General features: G+C 43.9%; 1 protein-coding gene across 1 annotated transcript; it reads right to left on the bottom strand.

Annotated features, from left to right (window-relative positions):
* Positions 1–6,213: 6,213 nt before the first annotated feature.
* On the bottom strand, positions 6,214–15,692 carry LOC119219677 (transcriptional repressor scratch 1-like). The gene is made up of 2 exons (XM_037475009.2): positions 14,677–15,692; positions 6,214–10,080 (listed from the first exon to the last, which is right to left on the bottom strand). Exons 1-2 carry the CDS (start codon positions 14,798–14,800, stop codon positions 9,314–9,316), a joined length of 891 nt encoding a protein of 296 aa, XP_037330906.1. The 5' UTR covers positions 14,801–15,692; the 3' UTR covers positions 6,214–9,313.
* Positions 15,693–16,232: the final 540 nt, after the last annotated feature.

Raw genomic sequence — 16,232 nt, 5'->3', positions numbered from 1 at the left:
CACCGAACCCTTTAAAAACATTCTTCAGTGTGTTAAACAGGTCACAGAGCCTCACACAATGATAAAAACAGTGAAACACAGTCTCCTCCTCTTCACAGAAAGGGCAACTCTTGGAAACTGTGGGATTAATAACTGAAATAAAAGTATTAACCGCAATGGCACCATGTAGTATCCTCCACTGAAGATCTCCCGTTCTCTTTTTTATGGGAGGTTTGTATAAAACCCTCCACACGGGTTTCACGCCAATGTCCAAGTTCAGATTCTGCCTCCACACTGTGTCAGCTCTGTGGTTCAACTTTTTCTTATTAAGCGCTTTCACACACTTTTTGTATATTGCCTTCCCCTTCACCATGTGGAAATCCATGGGTTTTCGATCAGATTCCTGGAATAGTGGTCCTAGGGCCCCATCCAGGTTCGGCATTAATCCTAGATCCGGAAAGGGATCTGTAGCATGTGGCGTTTCCTCTCCTTCTCCGTACTGCTGCAGCATCTCCATCTCGTCCTCGGTCAGCCTCCCTGCCCACCTGCTCAGGATCCTTCTGCTTTGCCGGATGGATTTCAGCCCGAGTCGAGATGCTACTGCCGATGCGTCTGCCAGTTCAGGACCAGCTACATCCACCAGTCTCTTCAGGGTGGTGGTTCCAGAGGAGCACAGCATGGTGGTCAGCCCTGGTGTTGTGTCATCTTGGATGTCCAACCTGGCTCCAAACACAAGTGGTTCCTGAAGCAGCCAGTGTATGGAGCATGTGGGTCCTAGTCTCTCCCATTTAAAACATTTCCATGCTTTCAGGAGTGACTGATAAAATAGCGATAATCCACCCAATTTACAAAGGTTAAAATCGGTTAGAAAAAGTGCGGTGTCCAGTTCCAGACCAGCTGCCGTCCGTAAAATGCAGTCCGTCACCCCTCTCCACACCACTTCCGTCTGACTTGAGAGATATCTTTGTAAAAACTGAATCCTAAAAGTGGTCACTCTGCTTTCAATGTGCACAAGCCCCTGCCCTCCTTCCTCTTTGGGTAAAAACAGTACACTCTGCGGGACCCAGTGCAGCCTGTCCCAGAAGAAATCTGTAAGGATGGCCTGTAGCTTCTGTGTGAGGCCTTTAGGAGGGTGTATGCAGGCCAGCTTATGCCACAGAGCTGAGGCTACCAGATTGTTAATTATCAGAGTCCTGCCTCTATATGACATCTGTGGCTTCAGCCACTTCCACTTAGCCAGTCTTCCCTTCATTTTCTCCTCAACCCCCTCCCAGTTCTTCTTTACCATGCAATCGTTCCCCACATACACACCAAGGTATTTTAACCCGTCTTTTTTCCAGGTCAACCCCCCCGGTAGGCTGGGCAGACCCTGCTCCCAGTTCCCTACTGCCAGTGCCTCGCTCTTCGCCCAGTTTACCTTTGAGCCTGACAAGGTGCCAAAGTTTTTAACAATTGTGCTCAGTGCGGTGATTTCCTTCTGGTTTTTAACAAAGATGACGACGTCGTCAGCGTACGCTGATAAAATAAAACCTTTATTAAAACCCTTTAAAACCAGGCCTCCAATGTTTGCTCTGATTTTGCACAACAGTGGTTCGATGGCCAGTGCATACAGCATTCCTGAGAGAGAGCAGCCCTGTCTCACCCCTCTACACACTTTGAAGGGAGCGCTAAGGCCCCCATTAATTTTCAGCACACTCTCAATGTCTTGGTACATCACCTTAATCATGGCTATGAGACCTGGGCTGAGGCCAAAACTCTCTAGGGTCTTCCAGAGGTAAAGGTGCTCAACCCGGTCAAAAGCCTTTTCCTGGTCTAATGAAATGAGACCAGTTCTCATGCCCAAAGAACCAGAGATGTCCAAAATATCACGAATTAAGGACACATTGTCCAGTATACTCCTACCAGGCACGCAGTAGGTTTGGTCTTTATGGATGACCTCGCTCATCACCTCTCTTAGCCGGTTGGCCAGTGCTTTGGACAGGATTTTATAGTCTGAGCACAGAAGGGAAACCGGACGCCAGTTCTTCATTTCCTGCAGGTCTCCTTTTTTTGGTAAGAGAGTAATCACTGCCCTTCTGCAACTGTGCGGTAGCATCATGTCTTTAAAACTCTCGTTGAACACGGATAAAAGATCCTCTCCCATCTCGCTCCAGAACTCTTTATACAGCTCCACCGGGATCCCGTCTATTCCAGGGGCCTTGCCGCCCTCCATGCTGAGCAGAGCAGAGTGTAGTTCACCTGCTACCAGCAGACTCTCCAACCCGGCATTCACCTCTTCCGGGACCTTTGGTAGCCTTCCACAGAAAAAGTCAAACAGTTTGTTATTGTCCTCATACTCGCCAGAGTACAGGTCTGAGTAAAAACTTGCTGCTCTTCTCCGGATATTTTCCGTGTCTCTGAGTTCTTGCCCTGAATCAGAGCGTATGGCGTGGATAACTCTCCTCTGCCCGTTCTTCTTCTCCAAACCGAAGAAAAACTTTGAGGGCGCATCCATTAGCGCTGCAGCCATGAACCTGGACCTGACCAGCGCCCCCTGAGCCCTGGTGCCCAGCAGGTCTGCAAGAGCAGATTTTTTAGAGTTGAGATCTTTAATATGACCTCGATTTCCAGTGGATTCTGCTAGTTTCTGCAGTTCCACAATTTCAGTCTCCAGATTTCTCATAGATTTGGTGATGTCCCGTGTGACATTTTGAGTGTACTGTTGACAGAGCTGCTTTATCTCAACTTTCCCCCTGTCCCACCACTGTTTCAAAGACGTAAAACTATGCTTTGTTTCTTTAAAACTGTTCCAAAAAAACCTAAATACCTCCTTAAAATGTGCATCTTCTATGAGGGACGTGTTAAAATGCCAGTATGCGCTTTTTGCCCTCACGTTTGGGATAAAAACATTGCACAGAACCAGAGCGTGGTCAGTGAACCCAACAGGCAGTATGCTGCATTTTTTAAATATGTTGAACTGGTGTTTAAAGCAATAAAACCTATCCAGTCTGGCCAGGGACATTAAATTCCCTCTGGAATGTGCCCATGTGTATTGTCTTTCGTCTCCGTTTCCCCTCCTCCAGACATCGACCACCTCATGTTGCTCTACCAACTGCCTCAGTGCTCTTTGTGACGGCCTGTGAGGTTCCTGGTGGTTCCTGTCTTTGGCATCGTCCTCCGTACAGTTAAAATCCCCTCCTAGAAATAAGAAGTCCTCCACCTTGACTCTGCTCAGTGTACTGCTTAAAATGTTTAAAAAGACCACTCGTTCAGGCCCAGAGACAGGTGCATACACATTTACAAAGATGAAATTAAAACGTTCTAGTTTTGCCCTCACCACAAGCAGCCTGCCCTCCACCACCTGCTCCACTTCTAGGTCCTCCGGGGCACATCTTTTGGAGAAAAGGATCCCCACCCCCCCACTGGTGTTGCTCTTGTGACTTAGCACCACCTCACCCCCCCACTCCCTCTTCCAATCAGTCTCATTTGTCGAGTCACTATGAGTTTCTTGTAGAAACATCACATCAACAGTTTTTACTTCCATTATCTGGTGAAGTAGGGACCTTTTCACAGAGTCTCTGGCTCCGTTCATGTTGAGTGTGCATATATTTAACAGACTCATAGTTAAATAAGTTAAAAACAACAAACAAAACTTTAACTTGAGGAAGATCTGTGCGATCCTAATGTTCATCGTCCCCTTCTTCATTTTCAATTTCCTTATTAATTTTTAAAACTATCTTTTTTACCCTGAAGACTTCTTTTGTTGTGAAGCCTCCTTTGCTTTTGCTGCTTAAATGTGTTTTTAATATGTTAGCGAGCTTCTCCTCGTCAGAGAAGTAGTCTCCTAACTCCACTCCCCTTTCACCTTTTGTCTTCTGTAAAAAAGCTTTTATTCTCCCCACACTGTACTCTTTGGTGACCCTACGGCTACAAGGCCTGGCGCCGGCCTCGTTGTCAGCAACCGAGTCCTCTTCCATGCTGGACTCACCCTCTTCTGCTCCTTGGCTTCCTTGTGTCGTGCTTACTGCCACTTTTTTAGCCTGTGAGCTTTCCCTACTCCTCGTCTTTCTCTTTAAACGGGGGATTTTAATCACCTCCTCATCTGCCTCCATATCCACCTCACTGCCCGTCAGTCCAGTTTCTTTCACCACATTTTCACTCCCATTTTTTCCTTCTCCTGTGTTCGGTCTCTTTCCTGTCTCCACCTGTCCTCCAGTGCACACTTGGCTGTTGTCTTGTGCGCTTACCTGCACCACCACTGTCCCCTCTTCTTCTCCCTGCTGGACCAATTTAGTTTCCTCTTTTCCAACCTGTTGGCTCACCTCTGTCCCCTCTTTCTCTGCCTGCTGACCCACCTCTGTCCCCTCTTTCTCTGCCTGCTGACCCATCTCTGTCCCCTCTTTCTCTACCTGCTGACCCATCTCTGTCCCCTCTTTCTCTGCCTGCTGAGCCATCTCTGTCCCCTCTTTCTCTGCCTGCTGACCCACCTCTGTCCCCTCTCCTTCCACCTGCCGCACCCCACTCGTCCCCTCCTTGCTCACCTGCTGCACCCCACCTGCCTCCCCTTGGTGTTGCTCTTGTCCGCCCTGCTTGTCTCTTCTGTCCTGCTCATTGTCCTTCTGACTTGGGTTTTTCTTGGTGCTGTCCTGTTCAGCAGATTTCTTTTGAGGACACGCTCTGCTCTGGTGACCCTCTCTCCCACAACTAAAACATTTCATGTTGTTGGAGGTTGCAAAAATGACATAGTCAAATTCTTCCACTCGCAGTTTGAACACAAGGTTTAGCTCTTCGTTCCTGTTATTTAGTATCATGTATAGCTGCCTCCTATGTGACACCACATGCTTCAATAATGGAGACTTGCACCCGAAAGACAGTTTCTTGATTTGAGACATTATTTTCCCATACCTCGATAGCTCTCTTACTATTGTCTCGTCCTTAATAAAAGGTGGAACGTTTGACACGGTGACTTTAACTGCCGGTGTGCTTAGAGGAAAGACAGGTACATACGTATCAAAGACCACGATCCCTTTTTCCACCACCGTGTTTGCTTTAATTACGCTATCTAAGAAAATGACCACAGCATTGTTCATCCTAGCAGCGGACTTCACGCTGTTGTGACCGACTAACTCCCCCACTGCCAGGCTGCAGTCCTCCGCTGAACACGGGAAACACGGCGCGATCCTCACGCCGTGTTTCCTGGTTAGCTTGTGCAGCTCCATGCTGGCGCTTAGCGCGCCGAGCAGCACACGCTGCCCGACTGCACCAAACAGACAAAACAATCACACAATGCACACACAGTCCTGTGGCCCCTACACACCACAACACACTCTCATACACAACTATCCAGAAACCAGATCAAAAGATGATCGTTAGTACCGCTCTCACAACCACGCTCCGTACTCTCAGCACTCCTTCCTTCCTGAGAGAGAGAGAAAGAGAGAGAGAGAGAGAGAGAGAGAGAGAGAGAATTATAAACCATAATCAGTCTCAGTTTTTTCATGCTGGGGGCAATCAACTTATAATAAGCTTTTTTTTCAAATTCTAATTAACTGTATAGTAAGTAATGAAATCATAGGGGCCTAAAACGTAATCTAATCAACTTTTACACAGTACTCAACTATTGCTGTTGAGCTAGTGGTGTTTTTAAGTATTTTTGTAGGTGCCGCTGTTGGAAAGACAACCAGATGGCTTTTCATTTTCTTCGTAGGCCAGCGACTACCAATAACACATTTATTAGATAGTCACCCTCCAATAAGAAGTTAAACATTTTGTGGTGTATTGATTTAGTAGAAAGAAGGCCAACCTTATGTTGCTCTTGAACGCTCTTATTTCCCCGAGCTATCTCACGTTACCACGTTTTTTACTGCTATACTTTTTCGCCTCATCCATCAAGACCTGCATGTGGAAGTAAAAATTCTCAACACTTTTAAGTGTTCTGATAATGAAATTCTCTCCAGCCTCAACTCTACTCTGTGGTGCTAATTAATGACTGCTTTACTCTTGGACTTGGAAAAGAACAATATCAACATCTTCCCAAATCTCTTTAAAGTAGAGACAGAGAAAAATGTAAACTTCGGGGCCGATTTCTTTCTACATGTAAGTCCCTGGTTAAAAGCAAGTTAGCAACCTTGACAATTCAGATTTTTGTCTGAAATTAATAAAAAGCAAAGCAAATCAACAAGTTCATGTGCATTACTACTGATAATTGTAAAATATGAATATGATTACTCATTGAAGAAAAAGGGAACCATGCAACTCTTTTAAACTAGTTTTTATTTACAAAGTGAAACACAATGCCCAGTGTTGTCTTTGTGCTTTACATTGCTTCAAACGCCCACCGGAGGTCCAAAAAAGACCTCAGCAGAAGAACAAAAATCAAAGCAGGAAGCTCCAGAAAAATCCATCTCCATCATCACCATAGGCATCATCATCATCTTCTACATCATGTTCATCGTCACTGTTAGTCTATACACATCTGTAGAAATAATCGCACTCTAAAGTCACATCAGTGCTTATTTACAAGGCCTCTTGCCGCAAAACAGTTCATTCACTCTTAAAAAAGCTGTGGTGAAGATGCTCTCACACAAAAATGTTGAAAATCGACATAACATGTAATGAAGGTGTCCATTTATACCACGTGTCATTGTAAAGCATATTTCACATGTAGTTGAAGGACACGTCAGCGTCTTCGCTGTTGTTTTTACCTTTGATTCATCGTAGTACAAAAGGAGAAAGAGGTTGTTATTTCTACGTACAAGGCATTGTCTACCTGAATCTAAACTCTTTCATTGTGCTACTATCTTTAAACAAAAACAAGTTGTAAGATATAATCCGTAACAGGAAGTGCTTTATATAAGAATAGGTAAACTAGCTTGTGGCTATAGTAGGCTACAGTAGTTCATAGTAGAATCTAAGTGTTTGTTGATGCACTCTGGTGCTGAAATATTGACCAATGACTGGACTCTTTCTTCTCTCTTTATAATTGCATTGGGAATTGCAACAACAGGCTCACAACATCTAGAGCTGGTGGTAAGTAAACAAACTGAAACTGTGCAGCTGGATAAGTGCTGGTAGCTCTCGAGTCCTCACATGGATTTTGGAAATGAACATTGTGTGCAGAGTCGAGGAGAGAAGCTGATCTCTCGATGGGATTCAGTGAGAAGAGCGAAACAAAGAAGGAGATTGATTCTTTATCACTGTTTACAACCTCAGGGGACCAGCAGGGACCAGCTCAGAACGACTGAGGGTTAAAGTGTCCCACGTCCCAGCACCACAGATGTTGTGCAAAGTTGTGTTTCACCTTTTCAATAATTCAAACCATGAACACAGTAAGTACCAACACTATCAATGCTTTTTCGTTTAGGTTTGTGTTTAACATCCACGTTTCAGCACCAGAGGCCTACAGAAGTACCCTCTACTTTCTACAATATTTTAGTATATTAATACGAGGCAGGCAGTGCATAAACCATGTACAAAAAGACCCGTCCCGACTCAACCCAGAGCCCTCTACCTAAAGAAGTTGTGCCATCTGTGTTAATCCCTGGAAGCCCTAACAGCTCAGAATACAACAAACATGTTTGTCCACAAGCTAATGATGCCAAGAATAGAATTATAACTAGGAGGCAATCATTTTATAGTTCATACTAAATCAGCAGAAATTAGAAAACGTACTCTCTGCTTTTGTTAATTTGAGCCGCTCAAACACTTAACAATCACAGAAATCACTGGAGAAAGCCTCAAAGAATCACAACAGTGCTACAATCCCTCTTAATACAGAGCTCTTAACCCAACTCTTCATATTTAACACTAACTTGGTTTGCTAACTCCCTGAAATTCAATTTCTCATAACTACATAGAATAGTGGTACTTGAAAAATCAAGAAGTAGTTGTGATACGTCTCTTCAAAAATATCATGCATTATTGCTCTATTGGATATGAATGAAATATATTGCCGAAGAAAGAAATTTGCTTAATTTGCCTATTATCTAAGAGGTTTGGCAAAACATCCCAAAGATTCATAAAATTGGCATAGATTCCATTAATAAGCTATTGTTATTTTTTGCATGCAGTAGTTTTTATAATTAAAGTGGCAGACAAAAGTAAAAAGTTATTTGATAATTAGAAAGTGTCAAATGCTTTGGCATATTTGTAACAAATGTAAAGTATAACAAAATAAAGTGCAAAATCAATCCATCTACAAACACATACAAATAAATAAAATAAATTAGGCAATATGAAGACACAATACTTCAAAAATGAATACCGTGATGCCCACTGGCAACAAAAAACTTGACAAAGTTTCAAACTTTTTGAGGAAAACCAGAACATTTCTAATGTCTGTTTCCTCGTCCATAATTCACAAGTAAAGATAAATAACATCAGATTAAGGAATTCCCTTGTGGCTCTGTGGTATCTGTCAGCCTTGGAACTTCAGTTTGTCTCTTTAATCCTCTTTCCCTTTTCACTGGTGGCTGTAAACTAAAGCACAAATGCCAAAAGTAATGTAGAAAATGTAATAGCTTGCATGTCTGTGTCCATTTAAGACATTGGTGCAAAATCTATTTTGGACTACAACGGTGTACTTACCTGTGTTATGGGGGGGGGCATTAATTATGTTGCCCAATGTGGATGTTTCAGTAGCCAGCACAGTATACAAGAGGCATAGCATGTCACTATTGTTTAAGAAATACTCTGCTTTCTGTGTTCTGAAGCTTCATCTCCTTATACGTTTAGTCCGAGCTCAGCTTCACCAAAAGCACGATAGCACATGTATTGTTTTGTTTGTTTTTTCCCCAAAAAACTCAGAACGCATTATTCATTAAATCTCATTGCAAGAAAACTGAAAATGTGGTTCATGCGTAAAAGTCCTGTAATATTCCTGTCAAAGAAAGACAGAGATGGGAGAGGAATTGTGCTTCAGTGTTGTTTTGTCATGAGTTAAGAAACAAAAGGACAAGGATAGATATGGACATAAATAGATCTAGGTATCTTCAAAAATGATGAGCTAGATATGCTGTGCTTTATTTATCTTCACAGATAGTCAAAACAGCCTCAGAAGGCTATGTGTCTTATCGAAAGCAGGTGGCAAATTGAATCAAGCATCAGAAACTTTTCACTCCACTTCCAGATGAGGAAGGAGAAGACAACGGAGGGATTGGAGGGTGCAGATAAAAAAGATGAACACGTCCTCAATCTATTTTTTTTTTTGCCATCTGCCTCATTGTCCTCGTGGAGAAAACACTCCTCCTTTGCACTTGTTCTTCTTGTTGTCGCAAAGCAGGAAAAGCAGGGAGTGAGGCCAGTGAAATCTGATGTAGTTTTTTTTTTAAACATAAAGGAAACCTCTCTGAATCCATCATTCTCCCAGGGAGCTCAGAGGGGAGAAAGCCCCCTTGAAGCACGCCGACTCGTAGTGCTTGTTCAGGTAACTCTTGAGCGCAAATGTCTTGTCGCACCGCTTACACTTGTAGTGCTTGAAGGCCGAGTGCGTCTGCATGTGAGCCCGCAGGTTGGAGCGGTCGGCGAACGCCTTGCCACAGTGCGCGCACCCGAACGGCTTCTCGCCCGTGTGCGAGCGCATGTGGCCCTGCAGCAGCCACGGCCGGCTGAACGCCTTGCTGCACACGTCGCACTTGTGCTTGAGGTCGTGGGTCAGCAGGTGCATGGCCATGGCCGGCATGGAAACGTAGACTTTCCCACACGTGGGGCACTTCTTGGCCATCTTGCTGTCTATGCTCCGGTGCGTCTGCTTGTGCCGGCTCAGGTTGGAGGACGTGGCGTAGGTTTTGCCGCACTCGCTGCAGGTGTGCCTCTGAATGGTCCCTTTGGGGTTCTCCGAGGATTTCCTGCGCGACCGTCCGTCCATGATGAAAAACGCGTCCACTGTGTATCCGTCGCTCACAGCCGCGTCCCCGTTGATGTACGCCTCGGCCGACGACGAGACCTCAGACCGGGGGCTGTCCGGCTGGTCCGAATCGCCGTGGATATCGCCAGAATAGGTGTCATCGATGCGGCTGTAGATGATGGACGGATGCTCGGGGGAGGGTACTTTAGAGATGACAGATGAGTCATTTCCCACCACGTCGTCATAAGGAGATGGACTCAGATAATCGCTGACATAGCCTGTGGAGGGAGGGGAAGAGGTTAATGATTTTGCCATGACATGATTATTAAGTGGAAAGTGACTGGGCTGAAGAAGCTAAATGATAACTACACAAGTGGTACAAAAGCTCAGTAATGGAAACAACATGCCTCATCGACAATGGGCCCTTTTTCTTTGACATCTGAGCATTACCAAGCTTCTCTCTGACAAAGAATTCAGCTGCTCCGGTGCTGCTCTGTTACTTTTTCCGTATCCTGTGGATCCCATGACTTCTAAAAATAACTTCCACTGCACAAGAGATTGCTAATGTCATGCTGTTGCCAGGTCCAAATCTCTGACTGTAATAAACTTTTGTGTTTTCAGTCTGTCGGGTGAGCAAACGCAACGTGTAAGTCAGACTGCCAAATTGAATGTCTTTACAGGGGGTTCGCATTAGTGCTTCAACTTCAATTCAATTCAATTCATTTTATTTTGTATAGCCCAAAATCGCAAATTACAAATTTGCCTCAGAGGGCTTTACAGTCTGTACACATGCAACATCCTCTGTCCCGAAACCCTCACATCGGCACAGGAAAAACTCCCCAAAATATGAAAAAACCCTTCAATGGGGAAAAAAGGGAAGAAACCTTAGGGAGAACGTCAGAGGAGGGATCCCTTTTTGAACTCTCATGCCCAGAAACTCAATGTCTCAACCACTGCCAACACTGAGCTTTCATATAATTGTAAAAACAGGCCATGAATTAAGTTCATTCGTTATTCAGAGACATGCTTCATGTGTTGTCTCCTGATAACATTGCTGATTAGATCTTACTGTCTCGGACCATCAGGATCCCATTAACAACATGTGCATAATGCCTTAAGGTAAACCCATTAACACTCCAGGTGGACACAAAACACACAACTCGCACTGTGAGGTTTGGTCTAAAAACACAACCATTTTTGAAAGAGGCATATGCAGAGAAGAAGATGGGAAGACGCAGGGGAAGTTGAGGTATTTATAGAAGTACCAAAGTGCTTTTATGTCTTTAGCAGCAAGAAGGAGACACTCTCCTCTCAGTGGGAAATCTTCATCTTATTTTTCTGAGAAGGGTTCAGTGAGCATACTGTCTCACCCACAACTCCACCTTTCCTGACAGGATGACGGCTGCACACAGTCACACCTATTAACTTCCAAAATGTCAACTGTTTTGCAGGGAGCGTCTCTCCCGTGGCAGCTGCGGGTCTGGCGCTTCGGTTAAGGGCTCCTCGACACTGGTAACTGTGTATCGACCGTGACCTTTCAGTCTCCTTCACTATTTCATTCTTAATCAACCTGCATATTTTTACACAGCTCACAACCTCTCTGCTCAATTATGTGTTGCTATGTTTGGATGTCAGATGCTTTATTATCTCAATCATTGGTTTCTACACTCAACAGGCTGAACCTCAACCGGCACAAGAAGAGGCGGGTAGCTAATACCTCCACAGCCATAACTCCTGTGGATCCATGGCGATCAATAGCTCTCCGTTTCAATTAGCACTCTGTGAGCATTTAGACACAGGCAGCGGAGGAGATACTATTGCTGGTAATATAATTTCATGATGCAGTTCTGAGAAAAGCTCAGGAGTCGGTCGATAACATGATGAGAACAAGGGGCAGAGATAGACGGAGGGCCAGAGAGGAAAGAGAAGATATCGAGGGATGAGTGTGGCAAAGAAAGACAGAAAGGGGGCAGGGATAAGAGTTGTGGAAGAGTGAAAGGAGTGTCGTATCCAATATGGTGGTCGTGGTGGTTTGGTTATGCGCTTGTGCTAATTAAGGTTTTAAATCTAGTTAAGTTGGAGTAATAGAGGAGGACAGAGGGAAGGGGGGATGGGGGAGGCAAGAGGGGGGTGGGAGGGAGGAAAGAAGTAAGGAGAGAAAGAAATTGTGAATCATGAATATTCAATCATTGCACTCCGGAACAAAGTGTTTGTGTGCGTGCGTGTGTGCGCGTGTGTGTGTGTGTATGTGTGTCTTGTTTTATAGAGCATGAGTAACTTTGAAACATGACCAGGGTTCATTTTTGCCTTATTAAGTTGGCTGACTAAGAACATCTCTTGTCTTGGAGATGTTGCAGAGTGTCGTAATAACTCAAACTGGCAGCCTGCCAGTAGAACAACAGACCCGTACTGGTGGACACCAAACAGCTCCATTGTATTCAAAATGTCACTTTAAGAATTTTAAGTAAGGTTAAAGTCAGTAACTGTATTGCTACTTCATTTCATCTTTCAGCTACTATTTGGTAGGGTTCTAAATCTAAAACGGTTCGGTTGATAGAAAGGAAATGCATCACATGGTTGACGGTTGATGGTTTATGTTCCACCACTGAACAAATATGCCAGTAATTAATATGCCAATAATGTAAATGACATTTCCCCGTCACCCTCATCACACCAGTTGTTTGAATTGATTTTGAGTGGGTAAAGAAAATATTTTTCACAAAAGAAACCAAATGAAATGTAGGTATTTCCTTTCAGTTCATTTGAACATGTTTCCATGGCGCCAAAGAAAACATTTCTACACCCTGCTGTATTTAGGATTTGAGTGAAATGATAAAGTTTCTCCTAACAGGTGGCCTTTAGTGGAAATGTTGCCATTGCAAAAAAAAATATGTGGACGTTGAATTCAATGTGGGAAACAAAAGGATCTATTATCAATTTAAATATTAATCATGCCCAATAGAATAAATAACCTGACCTCAGTTTGACTCGTGGTGAATAAAATAACTTCCAACCCAATCCAACCCAGGTTTTTCTATTTCAGTATTCAGTGTGTACACTGTCAGCTCTTTTGTTGCTGTATTTGTTTACGCTGCAGTGAAGCTACCGGCACCAGACTGTGTTGTTCCTTAGTGACTGACAGGTGGCAAAAAAATAAATATCCCATCCCCTTTTCAGGATGCAAGCCTTTTAGATACAAACACATTTTCTTGTGCTGGTTTATCCCAGAAGCTTTTACTATGATCCCTGCCAATTAAACAGGACGGCGCCCAGTTTCCTGCTTTTAAAGAAGTGTGTCTTGATTGCTGAACGTCTCAGCGTCTGCGTACCGTGTCTGTCTGTTTTTCTGTGTCTGTCTAACTGCCTGTGTCTCGCTTTGTCAACTCCGTATGTATTCTTTTCAAAGCACTTTAATGACATGAGAGCTAATAGCTCTTCTAAATGCTTATTAAAGATTAAAATACCCTTCCCAACTACATTCAACCCCTCTTTAATGTGTCATTGAAATGCTGAGAATTAGAACGAGAGCAAAAAGATAGAGAAATTGAAAAAGAGAGTAAGAAAAAAAGCTGCAAGCTACAATTTAATTTTTGATCCAAACCAGCAGTCACTGAGATACACTTGTGTGCTTTGGACACTTGTAGGTCACTGACTGCATCCTGTGTGTGTGTGTGTGTGTGTGTGTGTGTGTGTGTGTGTGTGTGTGTGTGTGTGTGTGTGTGTGTGTGTGTGTGTGTGTGTGTGTGTGTGTGTGTGTGTGTGTGTGTGTGTGATGCTGTGCACTCAGATGTGCAAGCTGCCTGGGAAATGTGCCGAGTTGACAGAAACACAGCAGTGCGTGCATGCTTGTGTATCTGTTTGTGTGCATTTGTGTGTGTGTGTGTGTGTGTGTGTGTGCAACAAGCTTCAGTTGCTTGAGTTGTTGCTTAACTCTTGATATATTTATACCGAGGGATAGCAGCTTCAGTCTCAACATGCTTTTCGGCCTGCTGCTGCTACCTGTGCTGCTGCTGCTGCATGTTTCTCTGTTCATCCTGTCACCAGAGCACCTGGGATCTCTTTATCTTTTATATAACATTTGACCTTGGTGCAATGTGAAAATCAGGTTGCTCTAACTATGTTGCGCATATCTCCCCTCACTGTGTCACCGCGACAATTGTTCCTCTGTAGACCTTGAACGCTGAATTAATCATTTGTTTTTGCCACTAGGGGGCAGAAACAAGCTGACGGCCGTACAACACAATCAAATTATAGCCTAATAAAAGTGATATGACCGACGTGCGACCTAGCAATTGCCCTTTTCAAATGTTGTGGCCACATAATTAAAATCATCACATCGGTGTACATTTACCCCTGGTTTTGAACTCCTTTAATATCTGGCCCATTAGTTTGATCTTCAAATTTCTTCAGAAGAGTTAATTGCCAAATACTGCTGAAGGGGTAATGAAGGCATTGACTCAGTCCAGTTTAAACGTTGTTATAGACAAAACTAAACGCTTGGCTCAGAGAGGCTAAAAAGCAATAGAAAGCTGCAAAGAGTCTCCTTCTCTGTCTGGAACTATGACGCCAAGCATCTTTTACATAGCACATAGAGTTGTCATTTGATGGTTTATCAATACTATTAGAAGTTTGTGGGGAAATGTATAGCCAATACTACAACATTGTTGAAATCTTTTATGGAGAATGGCAGCTGAATCCCACAGCATGCTGGTTTTCATCTTTTACCAAGACAATATATTGGTGTGTTCATCTGTACATGGAAAATGACTAATATTCCATTTTCACATGAAGATTGGGTTTCTGCGTGCCTACTGACTCATCAGAAATGTGAATGTGTGTGTGAGGGAGGGGGGGGGGGGGGGGGGGTGACTAACCTTTGTCATGACGATGGAATCGTAGACTGAGGGCTTCTCTTCTACTGTGACCATATGAGCTTTCCAGCTGTGCAGCCGAATAATCGTCCAATTTGACTTTCTTCACCAAGAAAGACCGAGGCATGGTGGGACTGCAGTTGCTCCGATACTTATTCAATAAACAAACTCTTCTTCTGCCTTTCAACCCACTTCGGGCCAGAAAAAATATCTGTTTGAAACTTTTAAAAGCCTGAATTTACTTTTTAGTGAGGGCTAATCTTTGAGTTCAGGTACTATTGAAACCTCAAAATAGCCTTGAAAGTTGAGACGAGACATGGCTTTTAAATATTAAACAAACTCAGTTCCTTATGTTTTTGCATACCATTAAAATAGACATTTGATTGGTCTTGTTGTAAAAAATATTTTTTTTCCTGGCGACAACTCGCCACTAAAAGGGATAGAGGGCTCTGAAAGGTCAAAAAATGATAAATCACTTCTTGTATTGAGAGTTTCTCAGGAGACAACGCGTTGCTCTTCTCTTGGTATTTGTTTCATCCCGTTGCTTCGAACAGTCTCCCTCCTTCCCGAAGCGTTTGTCTTCAGCACCGGACAGCTCCCCCGACGAGCCTCTCTCCTCCGACTGACCGCCCGCCGTCACACAAGAGGGAATAAAAGTTTGAGCTCGGTCAGAATCTGGACACGTGTGGAATTTACCCACGGAGGTGAGTCACGTCGATGTCTCTTTTTTCTCTTCTTTTTGTCGAGAACCAACCCGATACAAGTGCCGTTGCCTTCAAAAGAAGTGGGAAGGTAACGAGTTGTTGCAGTAGCCTAACGGTGGAAAAAAAAAAACAGAACGTCTCAAGAATGAGACTGAAACGAGGCAAAATGTCATCACACGCGCTTAAAAATATTGCTAAAAAAACTACAGTTGTAAGACCAGAAATGCTCATCCCTCGTCGCGAACTCTCTCACACTCTCTCCTCCTCTCCTCCTCGCTGTCTCTCTCTTCCTCTCTCCCCGGGGCGTGCAGAGCTGCGGCTCCTTCTGGTGCACAAAATCAGCTGTTACCGTTATATAGGGGGCAGGAGAGAGAGAGAGAGAGAGAGAGAGAGAGAGAGAGAGAGAGAGAGAGAGAGAGAGCGCGCGATGGAAGTGCTTAATTGTATTCATCAGAAGAAGAAAAGAGCATCTTGTCTTGTGGGACCAGCAGCGGCGCGCTGCGATTGCCAGGGAGGAATTTAATGAGGTGGTTTCAAGTGCGCGCTGACGCAGATTTTTTATGGCAATGAAATTTGAGCGCCGACTGTTTTTTCCCTGACTAATGATATGAAAACAGGTGTTACATTAAAAAAAAGTATGAAGGTGCATGGTACGAAGGTGCTCTAAACCCTAATCGTTTATTTATGTTATATATGTTCTATCCACATAGTGCTACCACTAATTCAAATGTATAGTGTTGGTTTTAACGATCCATCTCCTACCTATTGATTCTAGCTTTTCTCAAGGTCTGACAACCATGAAATCAACCTGAAAATCAACTTATGTCACTAAACGCAGGTCAATGCTTTTACACT

This window comes from Pungitius pungitius, chromosome 17 (genome assembly GCF_949316345.1).
Source record: "Pungitius pungitius chromosome 17, fPunPun2.1, whole genome shotgun sequence".
Classification (NCBI taxonomy): Eukaryota; Metazoa; Chordata; class Actinopteri; order Perciformes; family Gasterosteidae; genus Pungitius; species Pungitius pungitius.
This window is presented reverse-complemented; position numbering and strand designations above follow the sequence as displayed.